The sequence below is a fragment of the Choloepus didactylus genome, chromosome 10, assembly GCF_015220235.1.
Source record: "Choloepus didactylus isolate mChoDid1 chromosome 10, mChoDid1.pri, whole genome shotgun sequence".
Lineage (NCBI taxonomy): Eukaryota > Metazoa > Chordata > Mammalia > Pilosa > Megalonychidae > Choloepus > Choloepus didactylus.
Window position 1 is genome coordinate 56,857,215 of NC_051316.1, and position 27,371 is coordinate 56,884,585.

Consider the following 27,371-nt stretch of genomic DNA (forward strand, 5'->3'; position numbering starts at 1 on the left):
CAGTGACTGAGACTGAAGGCAAATTATGGATATGGAGTAACTTGTCTATTTCTTGTATCAGTGACAACCACCTGTTTGTTCAATTTTAAAAACCACATGGGTAGACATTTATGCGTGACTTCAATGATCTTGTATGGTAATATCACCACGGTTGACTGCTCTTTATTAGGTAGCATGAACAGAGCAGTCAGTTTGTTAGGACCTGGTGCTGGACACATGAAAGGCTGGTATAGTAAAATCCACCCACACAAGCTGTTAAAATAATTTCTGTGACATTACTTTATAAGAGGCACTGTCTTAAAGAAATGTATAATAAAAATTACTCCTCACCCATACAAATAGTTATATCATTATTATTTTGTTTATGCAAATGTAAAATACTTTTATTTGGATAATATTAAAAACATACAAATTACTCATAATCTAACAACACTTACATGAAGTAATGTAATCTTCCCTCTTCCCTTCTACCCATCAAGCTCCAAAGTTTAAAGCTAAGCACTGCAAACACCTGAGAAGATTGTGATTTCAGCGCCCTCATAGATTTCAATATAATGAATCTACAGGGAAAGACAACAGTAACCAAACCCTCACATTGAGAATAGCCAAATAAAATTTAGGTAATTTATAAAGGTACCTGTTCACAAATATATATGGGTTATCTGTAAACTTGTTTTGTAGCTTTGATATAGTTTATACCTTGCACCTGTATTTACTGTTAGGGAAAGGGCTTTGCTCATAGCAATCTTTGGTAGTATGCATACAAGAACTTTGAACATAGAGCATAATGAAAATTACCACTTATCAATTACTTTCTACTTCCAGGTATTGCGTTAAATGCATGATCTCATTTTGCCCCTTCTACAATCCTATAAGGACAGGTAGCAGACAAAGAGATTGAGAGAGCAAATAAGTGCACAGAGTTTTAAAACAGACAGTAAGGAGATTCAAACCTACATTTATCTTAATCTTGGCAATACTCTCTTTCTTTTAAAAATTTCCTCAGTATACCATAAAGTATTTTTTAAGGAGTCAATAAATATTTTGGAGAATTATAAAAATAAACACACACACACACACACTTTGAAGAGAAGGCTGCCATAGAGAGGAAATGGATGAGGAGAAGGAAGCTACAAATGGAGCCTACGGCTGTACTGACCAGCACAGTAGCTGCTGCCGCCTCTGCAGTTATGAAACACTTGAACCAAGATGTGTGCAAGTGAAAAAGAAATGTTGGACTTTGAAGGCTTGGCATGAGGAAGAGAATGTAAATTATCTCAGTAATAATTTTTTGACAGTGATTATGTGTTGAAAAGATAATATCTGGGATATGTTGTATTAACTATAATACTTTATTAAAATTAATTTCACCTGTTTCTTTTTATTTTTTACCATAGCTACTAGGAAATTTAAAATTTCATATGTGGCTTGCACAATACTTGTTGGACAGAGGTACTCTAGAGTGCTCTGATTAAGAATGTGGTATCTGAAGAAATATCTGGCTTAGAATTATGACTCTACCACTAATTTGCTACGTGATTTGGGCTGATCATTTAAGATCCCTGAATCTTGATTGTATATTCTGAAAAATGGGGGTACATAAAATCAGACTTATTTTGGGGGAAAATAAATAAAATTAACACCAAGTGCTTAGTGCCATGGGTGGCATGTGGCACTACCCAGATACCAGCTGTTACTGGCTAGTACCAACAAACCATCAGGTGGGAGAGATACAGGTGAAGTACCTTCTTCACTACGTCACAGCAAAAACTCCCTGAGATGAGTGTTTGGAACTTGTCAAATACACCACACCCCTTTTTCCATGGTGCTCTGAGCAACTAATCGACAGATGCACAGGATTACATTGCCTAGCCATTTATTTTCCTTACTACAAATAATCATGATGATTGAGGAGGCTGAGGAGAAAGAAGAGTTGGAGTGTGTAAGAGAGGCCAATATCCTTTATTTCATGATCCACAGTAAGCTCCGTCCTCTTTCTGTCCTCCCATCACCTGAAGGATTTGCCAAACAAGTCTATCATGTTAAATGAGCATGAAGAAGAATGACAGAGGCTGCAACTGAGCATACAAAATAACACTGCAGATGTACTTGATAAACACACTTGTCAAGGAACCTCTTGCTTTTCACTACCAAGAGCACAACGTCACGAGAGCCTCTCTTCGCCTAAGGTAATGATACTACACATTATCAGACAGCTCCCATTGTCCTCATTCAGAATCTTGTAAATCAAGGTTAGGCTGATGAATTCTATTAATTTTTCTTCTGCCTTCATACTTTGAATTGCCAATTTTCTACATGAAAAAAGAATCCATTCTTTCTTCTTTTGCAGCACTCCCCAACTATTCATATTCCTTATGGCTGGGATAAGACTTGAATAGCCTCCCCCATACTAATTAATTAACAGAACGGCCATATATCCATAACCTTTTCTCTCCACTGATCTCTAATGCATCAGCCTATGGCAGTCAAAGTGGATATGGTTTCAAAAACAGCTCTTGCACACTGAAAGACATGGGGTATTAGAAATTTTGAACTCCAGAATTATTGGAAGTCTTGCCTGGGTCTAAATCCACACATTTCCATTGTCTTCTCAGCAACCAGAACTTTGTAAACAACCCTGAGGATCTGGCTCCCCTTGCAGCCTTCTTACATGTGGGTTGTTTAGTCATCCCTCCTCTTCACCACAAACCTGAGTCAGGGCTTGAGGTTTCTTTCTTTCCTGCCTCTCATTGCTTCTTCCAGGCATGCATTTTCCACCTTCTTGCCAACACAATACAACAAAACAAAGCCTTTGTTTTTTGAAGTCCATGTAATTCGCCTATATTATGCCCTTCTCGCCATGACTGTTGTTTTAACAACTTCCCCGGCATCTATTTTCTCTTATGGAAGATGGCTTTGCAGAGTTCACAGTCATCGTGTTTCAGTTTCCTGGGCTGCTCACACTAATACCATGAAATGGGTCAGAGAACTTTATAAATGGCAATTTATTTGCTCACAGTTTTGAGGCTAAAAGAAATCCCAAATAAAAGGCATCATCAAGGCCATGCTTTCTTCCCAAAGACTGATGTTCTGTGGCTGGCTGCAAGTGATTTTTGGTCTTTTTCTCCTTTGTCACAAGGTACATTGTGGCCTCCCCTGGCCTCTCTGTTCTCTTGGTTCCACTGAATTTCAGCTCCTGGCTGCTCCCAGTGGCTTTCTCTCTCTGTCTGAATTTCATTCCACTAATAAAGGACTCTAGTAAAAGGATTAAGACCATGGTGATTGGGCTGAGCCATGTCTTAACTGAAGTAACCTCATCAAAAGAGCCTACTTACCAATGGGTTCACATCCATAGGAATGGAATAAACTTAAGAACATGTTTTTCTGGGGATACACACAGCTTCAAACCACCACACTTCCTTTCCTCCAAAACTCTGCCATCATCCTGGGTGATTTCAACCTTTACAGGGCTGAAAACCTTTACAACTCTGGGTTCTCAGATCATTGAGCTCTTCCTTTCTAAAGCCCACATTCTCCACTCTGCCTTCACTGAAAGCTCTGCTTGCCTTTCTCCATGCCTGAACGCAAGCAACTGAATACAGCTGGAGAATATAATCTATCAGGGCAGAATAACGACCTGCAAACACAGGTCCTCAGCATTGCCTAGCAATCCTAACTTCTCAGGTTACCTAACCCTGCTATTCTCCAAACTTCAAACCTACCTTTATTTGTACTCAAACCAATATCGTTCCTTTGGGACTGCCCCTGCTTTTTAAGGATGTCTATTCCATGAATTGGTTCCCATCTCTCACTTTCCTAGGAACTTTACCAAACACTGTATCCCTGCACTAGCATATATCTCAAACTTCTCCATCCCCACTGGATTCTATCCATTAGCTTAAAACCAGGCATAAATACCTCACATTTAAAAAGCATAAAAAAACCACATATCACTCCATTCTTTACCCAACTTCTCTCCTACCCTTTATTACCAAAATTCTTAAGATAGCTGCATGTTTTTGCTGTTTCCCATTTCTTCACCTTCTATTCACTTCCAAGACGACTACATTCTAGCTCCTGCACAGTATTTCACCTTATTGCCACTGCTACTGCCACTGCCAGGGTCATCAGTGACCTCACTGATCCTCTTTTTACCTGACGTCTTACCAGAATCTGACAATACTGATAAACTTTGGAAACTTTCTCAGCCCTTCCTCTGTGACACACCTCTTCTGGTTATTCTACTTACCTTTCCCACTATCCTATCCTGAATTCCTTTGTGGGATTTATCTACTGCATAGCTATTAAATGTTGGGAGTTTCTCAAGACTGCACAAGGACTTCTCTCTTCACTATGTTCTTTCTAGGTGAACTCATTCCTGCTCAGGACATCAGTTTTTTTTTGTTTTTTTTTTTTTGATTTACCTATTTTTTTAATTAAATTCAGTTTTATTGAAATACATTCACACACCATACAATCATCCATGATATACAGTCCAGTGTCCACACTATGATAACACAGTTATGTGTTCATCACCACAATCTATCTCTGAACATTTTCCTTGCATCAGAAACAACCAGAACAAGAATAAAAAATTAAAGTGAAAAAAGAACACCCAAATCATCCCCCCATCCCACCCCGTTTGTCCTTTAGTTTTTATCCCCATTCCTCCACTCATCCATACACTAGATAAAGGGGCTGTGATCCACAAGGTCTTCACAATCACACTGTCACCCCCTGTAATCAACATTATTATATAATTGTCTTCAGGAGTCCAGACTGCTGGGTTGGAGTTTGGTAGTTTCAGGTATTTACTTCTAGCTATTCCGGTACATTAAAGCCTAAGAGCTGTTATCTATATAGTGCATAAGAATGTCCACCAGAGTGACCTCTCGACTCCATTTGGAATCTCTCAGCACTGAAACTATTTCGTCAGGACATCAGTTTTCATCTAGATGCAAATTACTCACAGGTTTTTATCATCAACCCAGACCGCTCCCTTGAACTCCACAGGTATACCCAATTACAACTTTATACCTCCATGGCTATGTCACAAAAGTACCTTGAATTTACCATGGTTAAAATGAAATAAATCTTCCAAAAGTGCACCACCACCATTTTAGCACACCTGTTATTAACCTAGGTGTTATCACTGACCATGTTTTTGCTCCCTCCCTCATAACCAATCTATCATCAAGTCCCATCACATCCCAAATCTACGTGGAGTGTGTTCACTTTTCTCCACCTCCCCTTATTTCATTGCCTCATGCCTGGATTACTACACAGCCTTCTACCTTTCTCTTTCCATCAACTTTAGCCTCCTTTAGTCCAGTTTCTGAAATTTCATTTCAAAATACAAATGGATTGTGCTTTACCATTTGTAAAACATTTCAATGCATCCCCATTTCCCCTACGACAAACACCAAAAGGCATCGTAAGACCCTGTGGGATCTTGCCATGACCTCTGAGTCAACAGCCTCATCAGCTTTCAGTTCCTCAATCTTATCTTGCTCCATTCTGTTATTGAACCTTTGCACATCCTCTTACACCTTCCTGTAACCTTCTGTCACTGCTACCTGTCCCAAGTTAACTCTTCCTGTTTTAGGTTTCTAAAGCTGACAAAATGTTAATGGGTTGGCTTTTACAATGAGGATTTATTAACTTATAAGCTTACAGTTCTTAGGCCATGAAAATGTCCAAATCAAGGCATCGACAGGCAGTGCTTTCTCCCTCTGTCACATGGGAAGGCACATGGAAACATCTACAGGTCACTCCTTTCTTTCCCAGGTTTCCTTGCTTCCAGCTTCTGGCTTCAGTGGCTTCCTCTCTGAGCTTCTGCCTCTGTGTGAGTCCTTCTCTCTCAGCATCTTATAAAGGACTCCATTAAGAGGATTGAGACCCACCTGGGGCAGGCCACAGCTGAAATACCCTAATCAAGAGGTTCTGCCCACAAGAGGTCTGCATCCACAGAAAGGATTAGCTTTAAGAACATGATCTTTTCTGGGGTACATGCAGCTTCAAACCATCACACATCCCTTAAAACTCACTTCACTTATTATTTCTTAAATGAAACCTTCCCTGACTTCTCTGATGAGATCAATTACCCCTATTACATGGTCTCAATGCACTGTTTTTAGTTTATAATTTTCTAATTCTGTTTAAGACTTGCTAAAATATTTAGAAAAATACTGCCAAAGCAGATATAAATATAATCTGTCCTAAAGTTGCTAACTGCTATTTTATCACTGAGGTTTTGTTGTTGTTCTTTTTTCCCCACTGAAAAGTGGAAGTAGCTGGGTTCAGTGGTTCTCAGGGACATATGACTGTCCTGAATCATGCAGCCAAAAACATTTTGGGGTTCTTCTCCTGCATTAGAACCTCCAACCTTCAAATAATTTTGTAAAGCTTTTATTCCTTTCTCCAAACCAGCAATGCCATGGTCAAATAGAGTTTATAGAAAATATAACTCTTTTCTAAAAAAGTTATTTTCTTTACTAGTGGTGAACCTTGTTCTAATCTCATGGGACATTAAAAAAAGATAAGATGATTCAGATCGTAGGAGTGAAATCAGGAGCTAGTATGTGTCCTACAAATTCCTATCAACCATGTCATATGACTTGAAAGAACTTGCTTGAAATGAAAAAAATTGAGCTTTCAGGGCTGAATCAGCTTTATATATGGGTAAAATTAAACTCGAAGACTCTCCATCTATATTCCTTAAGCCTGGGGTTTAGGCTCAAAACACCTTTTTCAACACAGACTATCACTATTAAACTAATAGAAAAATAAATAACTTCAAAATCTATATATCTGGAAAACCCTAACTACTTATAAAGGAAGTTTTTTACCTAGTAAATTAGATTCAGTTAGATAAATTAAATCTAACCTTCAGAATTTTAATTATATTAAGTAAGTTTTACTAATTTTATTTAATATGTTATCATCAAGGGACCCAACTCCATATAATTATATGGGAAGGCAAGCTGTGGTCTTTGTGGAAGTCCCACTTCAAATTCAGTCAGGCTTTTTGTATTAGCAGTCTGTATTAGCATTTTCAAACTCATTGTTTAACTGGGAGTTTAAAATGTGTGTCGGAGTTTAATGATGAATAATGTTCCTCACATAATTTTGATTTTTCCCCCTGCTTTGGTCATCTGGGAATATATTGCCTAAATCAAATTAATTAACCATAGAAAAACCAAAGCAGGGTGAACGATCCCTCCAGTTTCTGTGTTTTAATCAAGGCTTCACAACTTTCTGGCTGTATGTTGACATATGTAAGTTACTTAATTGTCTTAAGCCTCATTTTCCTCATTTGTAAAGTGCTCATCTATAAATGTGGAAAAGAATATATACTTGACAGAGTTACTGTGAGGCTTAAATAAAACATTTTATATCCTCAGCAAATTATAAAGCACTATACAAATGTAAGGTTTTACTTCTTTAATTGACAAACATGTGATTAGCATTTTATTAAGCTGCTAAGAGTGGCCCACAAATTTTATGAAGCAACTTTCTAAGCCATGCTTCCAGGAATACTTTTTTTTTTTTTAAAGAAGCAAATGTAAGAGAGCCTAAAAGCCAAAGGAATTTAAAATTTCATAAAATGTTTTTATTTTTCATTTCCATTTTGCATAAACAGAAAATGGTTGCTGTGAATTTAATTTATATTTGATAGCTCCTGGCAGCTTTTTCTGTTAGTACAATCTGTGTGGTATATTTTTTCTTAACACCTATACTAAAATCCAGCTCTGTAAAGTCATAGAAATTCCCTGCTGTCACCACAATTTGCTTCTGAACATGAAAGCATCACTGTATTTTCTGACTGGCATTCAGACCCCCAAAATCACTCAAAGAGAAGGCTGAAGTGCCACAGAACCCCCATGCCAGCACCAGCAGAACCTGCACAGCTCTTTCAGGAGAAATTGAGCTTTTATCTGTGGGAGACCCCCTGCATCTCCACATAAAAAACACAAGAACCAAGTCTGACAGAACATGGAAGCAAAGATCTGGGTCTGAATTACATTTACAAGAAACAGTTTTGTGTTTAGGTGGTCAGAAGTTGGGGGCTGGGGATTCAAGAACTCCTGATGATCTCAGCCGGAATTTTCTGTTGGTGAATAAAACGGCCTTCAATCATAAACTCTGTATTTTGCTGGAAGAAAAACTGGAGGCATTCTTTCAGATAGCTTTCATCTAAATAAAAGTTAGAAACCCACCCCACAGCTCCGGAACCAGTTCTGTTTCTTTCCCTCTTTCCTACTGTGGAATACTGAACAAAAAGCTGCAGCCTTTCTAACTTGAAACTACCAACTACTGCAAATGGCACAGCATACAACAGAGCCTCTTGCAATACTTGCCCACTGTCTCATGAACCAATCTAGAAGGCCGGATGGGTAACTTTAAGCTATTATTTTTAAGAAACACAGTAAATGTGAATTATCTAAGACACAACCAGGGGATTTGCTTTTCATTTCCTATGTTCTGATACTTTCCCCCTCAAGTACTTTCCTAGTCTTGTCTTTCACTCTTTCCTTTTCCCTGGAGTGGCCAGAATATATTCTGAGAATCTTGAATTCATTTGTAGAACACAATTTTTCTTCTATAATAATTTGTTTTCTTTTTTTGCTTCATAATTCTCTCTTTACTACTCTATTAGCACAATCCCGTTAGTACCATCTTCCTTTTCTATTACCTGGCTTCCACCATAGTACCTATACTTAATACACTTTTGGTGAATACAGTTTTTCCCCTCCATTGGCACTGTTAACAACTACTTATATGCCCTTGGACAAACTTTAAATGATGTGCTGGTTTGTATATATTATGCCCCCATATTCTTTAACACAATCTTGGGGCAGATGTATTAGTATTGATTAGGTTGGAATCTTTGAATTAGGCTGTTTCCACGGAGATGTGACCCACCCAACTGTGAGTGACACCTCTGATTAGAGTGTGACCTCTTGATTGAATGTTTCCATGGAAATATGGCCCCATCCATTCAGGGTGAGTCTTGATTAGTTCACTGGAGTCCTACAGAAAGATCTCACAAACAAAGGGACCTCAGAGCAATTAAGAGTGACATTTTGGGTAGAGCTGCAGCTAAGAGAGGACAAAATGCCCTAAGAGCAACATTTTGGAGAATGCCATTTTGAAATGCAACCTGGGAGCAAAAAGATGCCAGCCACATGCCTTCTGAGCTAACAGAGGTTTTCTGGATGCCAATGGCCATCCTTCAGTGAAGATACCTTATTATTGATGCCTTACCTTGGACATTTTATGGCCTTAAGACTGTAACTGTGTAACCAAATAAACCCCCTTTATAAAAGCGAATCCATTTTTGGTATTTTGCATAATGGCAGCATTAGCAAACTGGAACAATTGATTAGATTTAATTTTCCACTTCAGGCCCACTGGCCTCTATACTAAGCTCCACCCAAACTAGAAACTTGCATTTGCTAAGTTTCATTTTTTTTTCTAATGTCATCCTGACCTTTTACTTGTTGAAATTTCTATCTTTCAGCACACATATATAATATCAGTGTTGCGTAACATTTTTGCTTATCTAATTTCCCAAAGTTTGTTTTGACCTTATAGTACTTTGTAAGTCTTCCTCACAATTATAATATTTTGTCAAATGTTAATTATTCAAATATTCACCTTATTCAATATACTAGAATATAAACTCCTTTATATTAAGTTGTATGCTTTATGTGTCTTTTATTTTCACTTAGTAACATTGTTAACTGACACATAGAAAACACTCAACATAATATTTATTACATAAATGAGAATCAGTGTTAAAATGAATACAGAAAACACAGTGCAGCAGACATGGATAAGAAAACTGAGCCTATGAAGAAGAATCTTTCCCTATATATAGCAATATACCCTTTTGCAACCAATATAACACTGAGACACAATTTTCTTTTCTTGCTAACCTGCAATTCTTAGTCCCCCTCCTTCATCTCCAACCCTTCAATCAACTTACTTTATATTTTCATTTGCAGGTACTTCAGGCAGCTGCACGGTAATCATGCCATCCAAGTTGGTTTTCCCAATGAAGGCAGGCTTTGTACGGAGCACATCTGGTGCAGTCTTTGCTGTTACCCTGTGCTGAAGCCCACCGGCGCTGTTCCCACGATTTGTCAGCACGAATGAGTAAGATTTCTCAGGCTTCAGGTTGACAATTAACTTCTGTGTGGCTCGCCCGTCCACTTCTTCTACCATTTTCCCATCATCATAAAGAATCTAGAGAAATACAACCAATCAAAGAGATTTGGTTATCAAAGAGGTAAAACACACTTTCTAAACAAACTTGCACTTGCTTATGGAAAATGCATATCAGGTCAATTCTATTTTCCAAAAATTCCTAAACCGATGAGTACTTACAATTGTAGAGATTGCATCAATTTTCCTTTTGGTTCATGCTATGTAACTTTATAATATTTCTACATGTATCAAAAATACAAAACATACAGATTTTTTGTTTGAGGTAATGGAAAAGTTTTGGTAATAGATGACAAGTGATGGTAGCAAAATGTTATAAATGTAATTAACAACACTGAATTATATATCTGAATGTGGTTAAAGGGCAAAAAGGTTGTGTTTATGTTTCTAAAATAAAAAATATATATATTTTTAAAGAACAACCTATCTCTCCTTACACATCTAAGGACAGTTAGTAATGTCAGATCACCATTTATTAAGAGAATGTGTTTGAAAGCCCACATTTAATAGTAGTCTTGTAAATTACTTGAAATAAATAAAATAACAAAAAATCCATGACAAAGAAAGGTATAATATCTTTCCAATCTGTGACCATCAGTGGCATGTGATCTTAATTGAACATATGCAGAAATGCCTCAGGTTTTCAATGTATTATCCATATCACTTTTTTCTTAAAGGTTTCCATGCCTGTTTCTACATTTACTTTTACTTTCTATACCTCTTGCTAACATCTCTCAAGGCCAAATCAGAGCTCAAAATGTGCAAAGAATTCAGGTCAAAAAACACCCGGTAAACTGCATTATCAATAGGCAGAAAGCAAATAAATTTCATTCTCTGGCGGAGAAACAAAAGCAGTAGCTTGGATGTGAAAAGTTCAAGTGAGAAGTTCTAGGTGACCTACAATAATGCTAGTCCTAGGTTTGAGTGTCTGTTCCCTCATTAGAATGGAAAGGTCACACTGCCAAAGAAGCAAACAACCTCTTAACGTGAAAGCCACTTATGAGAACAGCAAGTACATGTGGCTGAATCAAAGCAGTCTGCATGCTTTGCAAATAACTTACCCAGACAAACTGCCCTCTCCACTTTAACCCGTAACATCTTACACATTAGAAAACAACTTACTTTGAAAGGCATGGCAGAATTATAATTCTCTGGAATCTCCCAAGACAGCAACACTGAAGTCTTCATTACCGCTTTGACATGAAAATTTTTTGCAAACACTGCTGGAAAAGGAAAAATAGTGTATTGAAACTACTTCTAAAAATGTACGACCTGTCCTTCTCCACCATGGACCACAGGGCTTAAGCTAGATGCTGTCTATTTTGATCAGAAGCAGAAGTATGATGTGCCTACCTGTTTAGAGCATTCATTTTAACACCCCATTCTCATAAAGACCTCTCCTTTCTCTCCAATTCAGTTAACTGTATTGTGCTTTCCTTACCTGAGGACATTGGGGTGCTGTCAGCCAGACTCACTTGACATTCCGTAAACTGAAATCTAAGGCATCCAAAATGTATTAAGTTTTACATACTTTACCTTTTGGTTTTTGCTGAACCTATTAATATGAATGGGCCGATCAGTTATTTATAGCTTCGAAATACTGATTTCCAAACACTAACATTCCTTTAAAGGAGGAAGGCCATAAGCAGACAAATCCTACCTTGATCCACGGGGAGTGTCCTGAACTGGACACTGGGACTATATGGCCCGGGCCCTTTGCTCGTGTGAGCACGTACTTTTACATCGTATGTGGTATCTGGTTTTAAGCCACTGAGTGTCATAGTGGTGTCAGCTGGAACAATAAGCTGCTCCATCGGAAGAAGAGGGATATTGATATCCCTATAGAGAAGTGTATACTTGGTGATAACACCATTTCTTTCTGCCAGGACAGGTGGCTGCCAAGATAACTGGACGGAGGTTGAAGTGGTGCCTTCGGAGTAGAGATTTTGAGGGAATCCAGTTGGGACTTCTTCTGGAACAGAAATCTCCTTCACCATCTCCTCCCCAAAGCCCACTTTGTTTCTGGCTGAGAGCCTGAAGATGTATGATGCTCCTTTGTGGATGTCTGTAGCTGTAAAGTGATCTTCTTTCTCAGAGAACTCAAGAGTAGTGAGTGGCTCCATATCCTTGCGGCCAAATTTTAGACGGTAGCCCTGAAGGGGTCCAAATGTGTCCACAGGGGGGTGCCACTGAATGAGAGCAGTATTCATCTGAGTGTGATTGATCACAAGCCGGGGTTTCCCTGGAACTGGAGCATAAGGGTTGGAGTGGTAAGAACAGCCAATATAAATGCTCACCATCCCGTCACTGCGGAATGGGAATACCACTCTACTGGCATTTCCATTTCTTTATCTTTAGCAAGCAAGCAAACAAACAGAGAAACAATGCTTGGGCTTTATACCTTTGTTGAAAATATGCTCCTCTTATTTTACAAAGGTAGGCTGGGATATTAGAATTTCATAGCTGATACAAAATAGGGACTATTATGGAAACAATAATTTAAGGGAATTGTTTAACATCTTCACATTTAAAAGCCTCACACATAAAGTTTCATGCCATGGAGAAATCAATCCAAGCAAAAATTAGTCAATTAGATACAGCTAATAAGAATAATAATTATAATGAATATTTATTTGTTGAATACATGCAATGCAGCAGGCGCTGTTCTATGAGCGTTACATGTAGCAGCTCATTTGATTTGCATTCCTCACTCCTCACTATACTCTCTGATTAGTTATTATTATCGCCATTTCATATAATAAGACATTGAGGCCCAGAGAGGTGAAGAATTGTCTAAGGTCAATTGCCTAATAAGTGAAAAAGCTTTAAAACAAACAGAAGTCTGTCTGAATCCATAGACCACTTAACTATACTGCTATGTACCTTAAAAGGTTTACAAAATATGCAAAATATTGCTTTGATAAGCTATGTATCTAGCTTGTAATTTTATCTATACTTTACCATCCACACTAGTTATCCTCATCAAGTTTTTCATCTTCATATTAAGACCTACTTCATATTATTGTTAATATTAAATGAGAAAATGAATGTAGAAGTCTAAGCACAGTGCTTTATATTCCATTAACACTAATTATAATTGTTCATAATCAGAATACTAAGCTTTTTGTGGTCAGGGTAGTTTTTGATGAGTATAGAATTTATTTATATTTAATTTAAATAGGTCAGAAACACTTGTAAAGAATTCTAATCTACCCATTCAGTGCTGTGTTACATCTGCAAACACATAAACATATATATATATATATATAATTATTTTTTTAATGGAGAACAGTTATTCCTGGAATTCCACGGAGAAGGAGCTGATAAACAACTCAGAGCCTGGGATTTCTTTGGGAATGGGTGGGATGAGGGAGGGAGAAGAAAGTATGGCCAGAACCAAAACTACTCAAGTAATAGAAATGGGAAGAACAACAACAGAAAGGGAGGGCAGTTTTATGCTAATGGATGAAAGGCAATAAAAAATAGTGTCATGGGGATGTAAATGTAAAAAAGGAGAATGATGATGAAATAATACATAGAATATTAACTTCAAAGATGATATGGTCAACCTCTTCATTTTATATTTCAGAAGGCTGAGACCCAAGTAGTGATGTGCTTTGCCCCCGAACATATTCACTAAGATATCTCTATCTTTAACCCATGGAGCAATAGTTTTGTTTATTTCATATACTGGTTAGGTTGATGGTAAGTTCACATAACCCAGCTAACCCACAGTGTATGGGAAGAGCAGTTCCTGAGGTTTGTAATGGCAGCTGCACGTACGTGTGTTGAGGGCTGACCCCAGAACCAGAACACCACGTGTGCCATGGTGTCTCATGGGTAAATGCGCTCGTAGATCTTAACAACCAACGAACAAATGTATTCCTGGAACACAAGTCATTCATAAATCGGAGAGTCCCTGAATTATTCCATTTATTTTCAATTTTAAAATATTTTCATTTGAAAATATCCCCTTAAGGTAGACATTGGAAGATATCTTTAATTTCTCTTTATGACTATTCAGCACTTAAATGATTTGCCAATTAAAATGTCAGTGATGGTGCTCAGTGTAAAATACCTGAATTTCTGCTAGGAATAACCTATGGTGAAATGGGGCTTTCAGCTGAGTATACATCCTTCTATAACTGAAACACAGCTAAAATTATTGAATGGAGACCTAACTATTAATTCTTAACAGTCCATAGAGACAATACAGTTTATTAAAATTTTCTAAAATTCTGAATCCATGGAACTGCTTAATGGTATGCACCACACATTTTGTTTCTACAATATGCACGTAAAGCCAGGGTGGATAATAAGATTTTTTCCCTTGATTTAAATATAGACTGCATTCTAATAATACTCGTCATTCAGATATGGGTATTTTTTTGTTCTCTGATGTTTTAGCTTATAATTTTGCTTTGGTAGAAATTTGGAGAAATACACTGAACTGTTAAATTCTAAGGAAAAAAAACCCTGAGCTTATGAATACGTACATCTCTCCTTCTGTGGTAGACAACGCTTGGGTTGGATTAATGCCTTTTGTTTTCCAGTGCTGGCATGTCCTTTCTTGTTCTGGGATAAAAGGCTGTGGGCTTGGAATCATGACATCAAAGTAATGCCCCAGAAACATGGGCACCAGATCTCATCTACTGGCTTCCACTGCTTTGACAGGAGCATCACAGCCTGCTCTCCATTGCCAGGCCTACAACAGTCTTTCCTTTCCCTGGCAGAGGTTTCACTAAGCCTGAAAACTATGAGACAACCAGCTGAAAGCACCGGAAGGCACACGTGAGGGATTCAGGCAAGAACTGAATGCTGAGACAGCCGGGGAAAGAACTCCCAATATCGCCTCAGGAGAGGCTGGGCCGTGAAGGCATACCTAAAGTCCCTGAAGTGTGTGAATAACAGACGCAGATTCAATGAGCTCTAGGTAAGGGTTCTGGGGCAGTTGTGGTATTTCATCTAGGCAGTGAAAGAAAACAAAATGAAATGAAAAGGAACGAGAATTCTGCATCAATGCATATATGGTTAAAAAATTTTCACCCAAACTCCATATATTGGCAATGAAATCATCCCATTTCCAGCTTCCAGAAACTTTATGTAAAAAAATATTTGCCAACCATCTACCTTGTGCAAAAACCTGTCCACTGGCACACTGGCATTTGGGTGGGAAAATAAAGATGGATACAGCAGGGTTCATGTCCTCTAATAAGCACATACTTAGTTGGTTGGGGAAATAAAGAGGTGGCATAGGAAATACTATATGTGAAGACAGGCTCAGGGTTCCCAATGCCTTAGAGTTACTGTGTGGACCACTTTTAAAAGCCATCCTGGCTGAGGGGCCGATGGTTCTGCCTATTCCAGCATTCAAGCTGGAGGGTTAGCATGATGGAGTAAAAAGCAGTTGCTCTGGAGTCCTGGAGGTCATCTTTAGCAGTGTTTTAGTGAACATACAGGGAGAAGCAAGGAGGGGTCAGCCACAGAGGAAATAAGGTAACTCTAATTTAGGTTATGCCACATAAACTCTTCTCCCTTTTACCTTTTAAGTTCTTCTTATTTCCTTATTACATTCTTCCCTCTTAAAAGTCTTTTGGCACTTCAGAAATGTGCTGCTCTTTCCCCTTTTTGTCTGAGCAATAATGATCACTGGAGATCAAAACCAAGGCACTCATTCCCAATGGCTCCAAATGTAGCCTCAATTTAACTTAACATCAAAGCAGCAGCAATCATAATTGATTGGTCCATACTTATTACTTCCAAGTTCTCCATGTCATAGTCATCTTTTCAATCCTACTTAAACATAGCTGAAATTTATAGAGAAAAGATTTCAAACCAACAAATCTGTTGGGTGACCTTAAACTTCAACGCCTCAGGCTGTAGACCAATTATTTTGATGTAGAAAGATGGGAGTATTAATAAAGAAACTATGAAAATTTCATAATCACTGAAACAAAAGGCCAATATTTTATTCAAAAGCATAACTCATGTTCCATGAATCCTGCATGGATTGCTTAAGTTTATAAACCAGTAATCTTGTTCCAAAGGTACAGTCATTAACAGATTCTAGGATCATAGAAACATATTTCATAATCAGGAATTTTACAATTAAAAGAAAATTTCATGAGAATTCCCGAATTTTCCATGGAAGCTGCAACTAAAAAATCTTATAATTGTGATCATTAGAAATTCTCATCTGTAAGATAAATTCAGTAAGTCTCCACAGTCACATAAATACATGAGGATTTTTTTTTGCATTATGCCAAACAAAAGAAATTAATATGTTCACATGGCAAAGGAATAAACCATGACTAGGGAATACTTTTTGCTTGGTAGGCTGGCAGCACAGGAAAACTAGAGCTTTTCTCTTAAAAGAACTATAAATTTGGATTCTCCCACCTCCATCCCATGCTCAGTGAGGAGGTCTCAAGAAAGTAAGTGTTCAGGCATCTAAATTATAAGTCCTTACTGTCTCAGTATCCACATCTCCTTTGATTAAAGTGATCTGAAATTGTGAATGGATATTTCAGTGGAGTTCTACATAATGAACAAGATCCATAATCCTAAATAATTTTCTCTGTAATACTAAATAGTGATGAGCTAGTCATAGTGGCAATTAAAATAGACAATACCATGCATTTCTCCAGGATTCACATTCCTTGGCTATAAATCATCCACATTCTCTTCCTCTTTACATGACTACCATCTTATGAGCAATAAGGTTTGATGCCTCATATAAGACAATTCAGGCTTATCAGGGGATAATTACAAATGTAGGTGAAGGAAATGTATTTTCTTCATTTTGGGATTCAATTTCAGGGTCTTTACCTTTGATTGTCTATGTTCCAAAAAAGGCTGGTTTCATAGCCAGATAATCAGCACACCCCCATGGAGCATTTATCTCTTATGCAGGGCACTAAATTAATTTGATACTATGATATTCTTAAAAAAAAAAAAGCCCAGAAGACTCTGCCTTGAAGGAGTTTTGCCATCTGTAATCCTGCTGCTTGAGGCAGTTCCAGGTGGCAGGATGTGAACGAGGCAAATCTTATGACATTTAGATAAATCTGGCAGTGAGCACGGCACCCAGGAGGGCCCTCACATCACAGCTGTTCTTTGCTTTATGCCTTTACATAGAGGTGTGTTCCTAAAAGTTGTGTGAGAAGTGATTCGGGGGGAGTAAATCAAATCATGGCTTAAACGTTCCATGGGAGCCTGTGGCATAAAGGGATTGGAGGAGAATTGTTTTGTAATTATCTCTTAATTTACTGGTTTTCCTATGTCAGGTCTCCCCTCACGCCAGCTTTTCCTAATGGGCCCACCGAAGCAACCCTAAAGAACACTGAGGATGCTCTGTTCTTCAGGAAAGAGGAATTTTAGGCTATTTAGCCCTCTTGCTTTTCTTGGTTTTCCTGATTCCCATCTTTTCAACAATGTGGTTTCTTTAGAATCCCCACAGCAAGGGGTGAGGTAGAGAAAATGACAAAAAATAAATCACCAACCCTGTTCAGGAGGGCAGCTCTTCTAAAGGGGTCTGTGGTCGGAAAAGATTGCAGGTGAATGACTTCTCTGTTGAGAGTCTTCCTTCCAGGCCTTCACAGACTTGATACATCACAAGATTCAAGTCTCAGCTCAAATATCTGTTCTCTAAGAAACCTTCCCTGAGCACTTGCTCTTTCCATAATGCTCCTTGGGCTACCCACCTCTGCTTTTCAGCATGCCCCTTCCTGACATTTTATTTTACGCTTATTTGTTCTTGTTTATCATCTATGTCCTGGTCAAATAGTAAGCTTCAGGACAGCACGGCCGTTTTCTGTTTTTGTTGATCATTGTGTTTCCTGTTTTGAGAATAGTGTCTGACACATAGTAGATGCTCAGAAAATTTCTTGCTGAATGATTGAATAATGTGGGCAAAGCATGTACTCGAGTTATTTTTTTCTTTCCCGGACTATGTGTCAAAAACAAACAAAAGTTGACATAGTAGATTTTTGATCTCTGATTTTGTCATAATAAAGGCATACTAGGACCAATCTGTACCATTTGGAAAATCAGTATTATTGTTGCCTGGAGATGCTCAAGGCAAACACATACACAGTCATGATTACCTGCCCCAGTGGTGGACACCAGTTTGGGCTTGCTGCGAGCGCCATCTCCTTTGGTGGTGTAGGCTGTTACGGTGAGGGAGTAGGATGTTTCAGGCTGTAGCCCAGAAATGATCATGTCCTGAAATGACACAATGGAATGACACTGACTCAAAACACTAAGTGAATGCCATGGGAGTAAAACAAGGCCATACATGTTCATTGTGATCATGCATGAATGTTCTCTGTAGCCATGCCAAACACTTTAGATTTCATGCCTGGAGCTCATGCTATGGACGATCCGTTTTCATGCGGACATGCAAGTGGGGTCTTCAGTGATCCTAGAGGCAGCTCTTAGGGATAGTAGTTAAAAGTGTGAAATCTGGAACAGACTTCCTGAATCCTTCAATTTAAACCTGACTGTGCTTTCTTACTACTTTGGTGATCCAGAGCAAGTGACGTTACCACTCTGTGCCTCAGTTTCCTATCTGAGAATTGTAGTAATACTAGGACCCCATAGGGTTACTGGTGGAATTACATGAGTTAAATCAGGTAAACACTTAGAACCATGCCTGGTTCATAATGAGCACTCCAGGCACTAGCCGTTATCTATACCAGCAGCTCTCCATATGCACTGGCTGCAGCCTGGCCCACATAATGCTCATGGAGCTGATGCCAACACGGTCTGTTTTATCACCACCTAAGTGTTTGCCAAATGACTGATCTGTTGGACTTAGATATGCAGAGAGTCAGAGAAGTTTCCTAGGATATGAGACTTTTATTATTGGTTAATTGTATGGGCTATGAACTAAAATCATTACCCATCTGGGAGAATTTTCTGGTGGTTTCTAGAATAGGCCATAAAACCAAAGTATGTAACAGGACTTGAATTCTTATTGTTCATTATTTTTTTCCAAGGCCAACCTCACACGCCTCTGGGCTATTACTGAAAGCAGGTAACGTTAGGAGGAAAAAAGAAGCAAGATGTGGTTCTATCACTAAAATATGTGGCAAGGGATTTATCCACTTTGAGCCTTATTTAAGTTTCTCATCTATAAAACAGGGGCTAACCATGTGTGTCCTTCCTTTTGCACAGATTGTTACAGGATAATATAAGTAACACAATTTGAAACTGGTCAAGTCCTCTGTAGTGGAATAATCTCAGCTGGGTACAATATTATCTGCCTTGATCATATCATCTCATATCATCTCTTGGGTTAATTTTCATTCTTTAAGCTGTGGGCACACTGCTTTGGTGGTGTCAGTATACTCTGTGGGGTGCTGTGTCTGATACGAAGGCGACAGTTCCTTTTTCTAATGCCTCTTGCCCCATTTCTCCTTCACCTTTTGCCCCTGCCTATTAAAAGTTCTCATTCCCTGAGAAGCAGAAGACCACTGTACATCTCTCCAGGCCTGAAACATTTGCATTCCTTTCCAAACCTTACATAGTTATCTCTGCGTATCTCCCAAATTCATCTCTAACCCTAGTTTCTCACCTGAGCTCCAGTGACAAATACATGGTAAATATCTGGCATAACGTTTCCCTTGACTATCCACTGTTAACTCAAATTCAACTTATCTAAAGCTTAAATATAACTCCTAGAAGTATGCTCTCCCTCCTTTGATATTTTAATGAACAGTAATACATCTTCAAAACTTAGGGGCTGTCTTCAACTTCTTTCTTTTCCTCAAATTCTTAGCAAGTTTTTGCCAGTTCATTCTTTAAAATATTGATCATAACTGTCCTGTCTTCAGTTCTGCTGCTTCAATTTTGCTGAATTTTTATTATTTCATGACTAAATTAGTAAAAAAACACCTTTTTACTTGTTTCTCTGTTTGCTTTCTCTTATCCCTCTAATCTCTCAACTAAATCGCTGTTTTGAAACTGCAGATAATAATATATATAGGAGGTCATGAAATCAATTTAGTCTCTCAAGACCAGCAATTTTTAAAAAAATAAATAGGATAAGCTTGAAAACAAAATATTAGAGTTTATGATATATTTAAACTGAAGTATTGCTTTGTAAAATTTTTACTTCAGTTAAATGTATACATGTATTTATGCATTGGGTCATGGCATATCATGTATTTCTGACTATGGGTCATGGTCAAAATTGTTTATAAAACACTTTTAAAAAGTATCAATTCCATAAGAACTAATGCCTCATCCACCTTATTTACCAAGAATTTCCAATACGAGCTTTGACACCACAAATATCTATGAAGTGAATGAAAGAAAGAATACTTCCTGTTAGTTTTCATCTTCTCCAAAACAGTTTTATCTTTATTTCTTTGTTTAATAGTTCCCCATACCCGTCCAGTAATAAAGAGTTAAAGACCAGGTCTTTAGCTGGATACATCAGGTTTCCCAACATTATAATTTATTTTGTAGCCTTATTTACCACTAATTTACAGGAACCCTTCATTTCCAACAAATTGGCAAGCTCACCACCACCTGAATATACTATACTCTTGACTGCCTCAGTGACTGCTAATGCTATTCTCACCTTTGCAAATATGTTCCCACTCTACCCTCAGGACGTGTGCACACACGCTTTCACCTATTCAATCCTACTCACCCATAAGCGCGCAACTGAATTTCAGGACCTCTCTTCTGCCATCTTGGTCTATTGGGTCTGAACTCATAGCTCTGATTGACAATGCCATTCATTTGCTTATTCATTACACATTAGTTTATGTCATCTACTTGCTGTATTTCACGTAATTTTTCAGCAGATTATGTCCTCCCTAACCACTTATATTGTAAGCCCTTGGAAGGCAGATGTCACATTGTGTGTTCCCCATTGCACCTTCTACATAAGAGATGCTCTATAAATAACATAAACCATGCATTCAAATATTTTAAAAACATTCCTCCTTCATTGTGATACTTTCTGCTTCTTGCATGACTCATTCAATTTCATTCAAATCTGTGTGCATCATGGAGTTGCCACTTCTAAATAGGGTTAATTAATGCCATATCTATGTTATGAGATCCACTGAATACGCAAACCCTGGAGCAGGCTCCATGAGCAGAGGACATCAAACAATTTGATCTCTCAAATTTGCTCCAGTTAAAGGAAACTCCTCTGAATGTGTTGCAAGGCAAAGTTAGTAGTGGCCATTAAAACAAAGAACATGAATCGCGACATTCCTTATGTGATCAGTAGGGCCATGCTAATTTCACAAAACAAAAACCAACATAAAAACTGTGCCACATAGTCAAGATAATTTTACAATAATTTGTTAGTTCATGCATCTGAGCAAACTGTGATGACATAACACAAATAAGTGAAAAAGGAATATCAGAAAACACAAGCATATATAATCTGCTGTTGACAAACCCGTCAATAATTACTCACATGTTCAGTAGTATCATCAAATTCCCACTGATTGAGATTAAGAAGTTTTGGGGAAAAAACAAAATAAAAAGGAATGAAGAGAAATTTGTAGCTTTCTGAAAGCAATGTGGCCCTCCTTAGATTTTTCTTTTTTTTAAAAAAAGCAAGAATAAGTAATTGAAGCACAGATAGGACAAAATTTCAACGAGTATAAGCATATTATGCCTACATCCTTCACCTTCCACCCTCAACCGGGAGAGTAAAAGTAACTATACTCTGATATTTGTTATCATTAAAAGTAGGTAATAATTTTTTATGTCTGGTTCATTGGAATGAACCAACAAGGCATAGCAAGAAGCTAAAGTTTCTAACAGTGCACTACTTTGTGACACTAACTTTGATTCCTGTCTTAGGTTGCACAATTAATTCAAGTCAACTATTTAGATGAATATCTTTCATTAATATTGAAATCTTATATCTCCAATGAAGTCCTATGAGAGTTAATTAAATTTCAATTAATAGTCAAAGAGAATATATGAGATGGGCAAGAAAAAAATACAAGGAAAATCAGCAATTAATAAAGAAAAGCCAAAGCAGAAAGAAGAGAAAAAAAGTTTGGTTAACATTTAAGGTGTTTGTATCATATAACTCTATTAACTGCCATATTCTACAATGTCAATGGTTGACAGAATTACAGTTTTGTACTGTATAATGTAAAGTATCTAAGAGCCAAAGACGGACATCTGCATGATGGGCATATTTTTTCTTTTTCATAATCACAGATTTTTATAAGGCCATAATGGATTTATTAATTTTATAGTATGAGAACTCTTCTATTTGGCAAGCAGTATAAAATATATCTTTATAAAATCAATACAATGGCCCTTATCTGAAGTCACAGGAATAATGTGCATTGCCACTAAATTCATACAAGTAGCCTTCAAATCAAAACCCTAAAACTGGATTTGGAATATATAAGTGAACCACTAATCCAGAACTCTGTAGTATGTTTTAAGCCTGAATCAGCAAACGTCTAAGCACTTTTGTGAGTTCACTTACATTATAACTTCAGGGCAAATATTTTCCTTAGAGCTACAGGAATATTGACTGCCCTCTTATTTTCATAGAGACAAGAATGTAAAACCTGGTAGCCTGCTGTAGCAGTTCTCAATTTGGTTCATAATCTGTTTCACTTTCACAAAAAGAAGGAGTTTACATTTGAAATAAATTTCAAATGTTGACAAACCAACCCCTTTTCCCCTGCCAGCCACCAATTTGCTGGAATGCAAATCCCTACAATATTTATAATATCCCATGGCCACGGGACTTAGCATAGGTAAGTTAGTCCATGGGTTATACATAGCTCCCACCAAGGCTGTTATAAATCCAGATCTTCCTCTTCCTTTTGGGAACACATATGGAATACAAATGGATTCATTATGGGATTATCTTTGGATCATCTCTAATTTATGAAACGAAATGGAAAATTATCAGTGCTCTGTTTTAAACAACTAATTACAGAAAAAGGTGTGATATCATGGTTTAGAACCACTGCCCTTGGATCCACAGATTTTCTCATGTATTCAACTACTAACTCAACTTGACGTTTCTTAAATTAGCTCAGCATAGACGATCCCATTTAATCTCTAGTAAACTCTAACATATTTATCATTTTCATTATCTTCATTTTCTGGGCCATGAAACAATTCCTTCCATCAAATATGGGACTTGCTAAACAAGTACTAAATAAAATACTATGTGGGTACTTTACTCCAAATAAGAATATCTATTCTTCTATGGAAGAAGTCATACATTTAAAAATTAGATCAAGCTAGCTCTAAGCAGTTTCAGCACAGCAGAAAGTAAACCCTTTAGCAAAATTATGGCTTAGAATTCTTCCCTGTGATTTGATCAAAGCAATCACCTTTTTTGAAGTTAGAAATACAAACTTAGATGTAGCTATAGAGAGCTAAATATCTGTATTTTAAGAAAACAGTAATGTTTTAATCAATCTTGAGAGTCATCTCATTACAAATAACTTTATCACTTGATGCAAACTTAAAGGTAAATGCCTATCAATGTGTTTTACACACTAAAAATTCAGAATTTTGTACAGCAGTTTAATAATAACACAAATTTTAAAACAGGGCCCAAGGTAGAGACTAAGATAATATATAAAAACAGGTGCACAATCTCAGGGGCTTACCTGTGCATCAGCCAGCATGACATCCTTCAGCATGGGCTGGCCTTTGGGCTCACCATTTTCCATCCTCACATAATGTACCTGGTATCCTCGTATCTGGCCATGCTGTTTATTGGGCACAGGTGAGCGCCATGAGACTTTAACAGATGTTGAGTTGACAGCCTCCACCTCGACTTTGCGAGGAGGACCACTAGGAACTGGAACAACATCATCGGATAAAAGAAAATTATAGGCACTTGTCCCACCCAGTCAGAGCATTTTCTTTACTTAGGTTAAAAAAAAAAATTGGGGTAGACCCACTAAGTTTCCTTTGAGGAATACAAACATTTTCAACCAATGAAAATGCTCAACCAATCTGCTCTACCTTTTAAGAAAAGATCAAAAAACATGACCGATGCAAAAAAATAAAAAAATGGAAAAAAAAAAGAGTATCAGAGAAATAGAAAAACATGTAAAAATGCACAAAAGCCAAGGAGATGCTTTGAATTCAAAGCATTAAAGCACAAAGAGGTAGCATTGAAATAATTACAAAAACTGGTTGTTGATTGTTGTGTGTTTTTAAAGGTTTCTGTTTTTTTTTTTTAAATAGCAGAATAAAAAGTGCTTGATTATATATGAATCATCTTCTCTTTTTTTTCTCATATCAAAGGTATTCCATACAACAGATGCCAAAAATTGAATGTCGAGCATCAGTGTCTCTGAATTATGCAAGACAAAAAGGCAACAAGAAGATAAGAAGGCAGTTTTGAAAAGTTAGCTTCAAAATGTAAGAAAAAGAAGTGACTACAAAAAGCCCAGAAAAACACAGAAGACGTTAGATGGAGTTACAGAGAAGGGGCTGGATTGCAAGGTCAGAAGCAGACTGTTCTTTTAAAAGGAAGCAAATTACCATGTAGAGATTGAAAAAAAAAATGCCCAAGCTGTAATAAAAACAGGTCTTTGGAAAAAATACTGAAGTAACACGATGTTAGGTAAAAAAGATGAGCAGGAAAAAAAAATAAAAAATATATATATATATGTGTAACTGTTAGCCTATTAAAGACAGCAGACCAAGTGTGTCAGAAGGTGCAAACTGACGTAGCGGAGGCAACATACCATCTTCATCGGTTCGAATCAGTATGGACAAGCTCTCGGGGCCAGGGCCGACATCTGTGTGGGCTGCCACAGTGATCCGGTATTCAGTCCATTTTTCCAGCTGTTCCAAAAGGTATTGGGTACTGTCCGAAGGAATTCCCAAAATCTCATGAGGCTTGTCATCTTCGCCATCCACTGTAGTATACTTGATGGAGTATTCAGTGATAATGCCATTCTGTTTTTCCACTGGTGGAGGTTGCCAACTTACCAAAATACTAGTGGAACTTGGGCTGGTACAACTAATGTCTTGAGGAGGAGCTGATGGCTCTTATTTTGGTAGTGAGTTAAAGGAGGATTTGAGTGAAAGGTCAGGAGTGGTTGGAAAAAAAAATGATAAAACAAAAGAAAAAGCAAAAATAAATAAATGAACAACAAGGGCAACAAAATAAAAATAAGGCTTTGAAACAAAATAAATTTTAAAACATAAATTTATGTACCTTGGCTTAGTAATATGAATAAACCAAAAAATGAATAAATGAACTAAAATAATTGTTAAATAATGGGTGGGGGGAATATGTGAAAATGAAATCTTAAGATAACAGAGCCCAAATAAAATTACCTACCTGCAATTTAAATTCTTCTAAAACAATCCCTCAAAATTCTCCAACCCCTAGCTATACTGACTATTCAGCTTCATGAAAGCTGCATAGTGCAAGTTTTATTACTTCAGAGTCTGATGATGTTTCCAAACTGTCACTTCTACATTCTAAAAGGAGGACAATTCATACACAGTATTCATTTGTGAAGGGGTTCTTAAGTCTGGAAATTTGCAATGACTGCTGGCTGTCCAGCAGTTCAAATTAAATAACAACAAAGAAATAAAACATTCAACAAACATAAAAGGGTTTTTACTCTATCTGAAAACCTGGGTTTCCCTGACCAGCTTTAATGAAAAGTGTCAACCTAACATTGATTGTAGCCCATATACAGTGAGCATGCAGAATCAATAAATGATGAAAATGCATAGTCCAAGGTTTACCTACCCGAGGGTAATGTCAGGCTTGTTGGTTCTGACTGAAACTTGTACTTACCCTACGTCAGCATTCTGCATTTTTATTATAACTCTTCTCGAGACACCATTGCTAGTGAAGAATTAGATCCCACCAGCAAATTTTGGTAAAATCAATAATAATCATCTATCCCTTACAAAATGTCAATAACACAGCCATTAAAAAGAACATTTAAAAAAAAAATCTTAGAACCATCTGGAAGAGATATGACTTACATGCAAAACTTCTTTTACTTTGTACATAATTATTCATACAAAGTAGATTTTATATTAAACTTAAAAGCTATACTTTCTTACTACCCATTCTAAAATAAACTGGTCACGGGAGCAATTATTTTTCATCAAATTCACCAAATATATTATTATTGAAAAAAATCAAAATGCGATAAAGAGAAATGTACCTAGTATCATAAGTTGTTTTTAAATTTAAGAATATGTGTTTCATAAGAGGAACAAAGAGGTATAAAATGATGTATATTTAAGGCAACCTATAGGGCAGAATGAGTGAAGCACTTCTAATTTTTATGTTCAAATGTGTAGTTTGGGGATTTCCTTAGATTTTACAGGTCTTAATATTGTGTGGCTATTAAAATGATATTAGAATATTAATGATATTAGAAAATCATTATTGATTCTGAGTAAAGGTTCCTATATCTCAAATTATAAAACTATTTTATATGCATTAACGTTGTTCATAATAAATTGAGCTGTTCGTGCAACAGCAAGGACTTATTTTAATTACTCTTAAAAAATTTATTTGGTTTTCACCAGATTGCTACCTTCAGACCTCCTATTCTGTGGGAATATATTCATAAACATTTGACACTTTCACTTAAGTAAAGAGTAGATAAGCTTTTGATATGGCTATAAAGTTCATTCTCTGTATGTATATATGCAAAAAAGTGAAGTTTGCAAACCATGCAAAGTATCATATCGAGGCATGTCAGATTTATTTTAACTAAATGCCAGTTTGTAACAAATTATTTTCTACAATATTATTTATTAGTCTGCCTGAAATTCAAAGCAGACACACAAAAATTGTATTAATTTACATGCTTCAGTTTTAAAGGAAAGTAAATGTTGAGGGAGTAAGCTATAGTCACTAATGAATTAGGCAACAGAATCCTAATAATCTTCATATGAACAATGTATTGAGTAAAGGAGATAATATGAATTTTATCACCAAAAACCCTGAAACATTTCAAGTTTCTACAGAAAATGATGGAAGAACTGCTTACACAAAAGGAAATTCAATTTTTAAAATGATATAAATTTCATATTTTCTAATGGGTTTAAAAATTAGGTCACACAGGGAGTGCATCCTCTTTACAAAATCAATGTATTCATATTATACATATCTATTGCATTTGTCA

General features: G+C 37.0%; 1 protein-coding gene across 6 annotated transcripts in view; it reads right to left on the reverse strand.

The window, feature by feature from the left end:
- Positions 1-27,371, reverse strand: part of PTPRD (protein tyrosine phosphatase receptor type D) — a 529,199-nt gene that overhangs the window by 153,505 nt on the left and 348,323 nt on the right. For 4 of the 6 annotated variants that reach the window (XM_037796885.1, XM_037796887.1, XM_037796886.1 and 1 more), the window contains 7 exons: positions 24,951-25,256; positions 23,859-24,052; positions 21,674-21,700; positions 18,336-18,453; positions 11,891-12,478; positions 11,353-11,453; positions 9,992-10,251 (listed from right to left, as the gene is read on the reverse strand). In XM_037796885.1, coding sequence (XP_037652813.1) covers positions 9,992-10,251; positions 11,353-11,453; positions 11,891-12,478; positions 18,336-18,453; positions 21,674-21,700; positions 23,859-24,052; positions 24,951-25,256 — 1,594 coding nt within the window. The remainder of the gene's footprint in view (positions 1-9,991; positions 10,252-11,352; positions 11,454-11,890; positions 12,479-18,335; positions 18,454-21,673; positions 21,701-23,858; positions 24,053-24,950; positions 25,257-27,371) is intronic. The other 2 variants (XM_037796889.1, XM_037796888.1) reach the window with 1 other exon arrangement.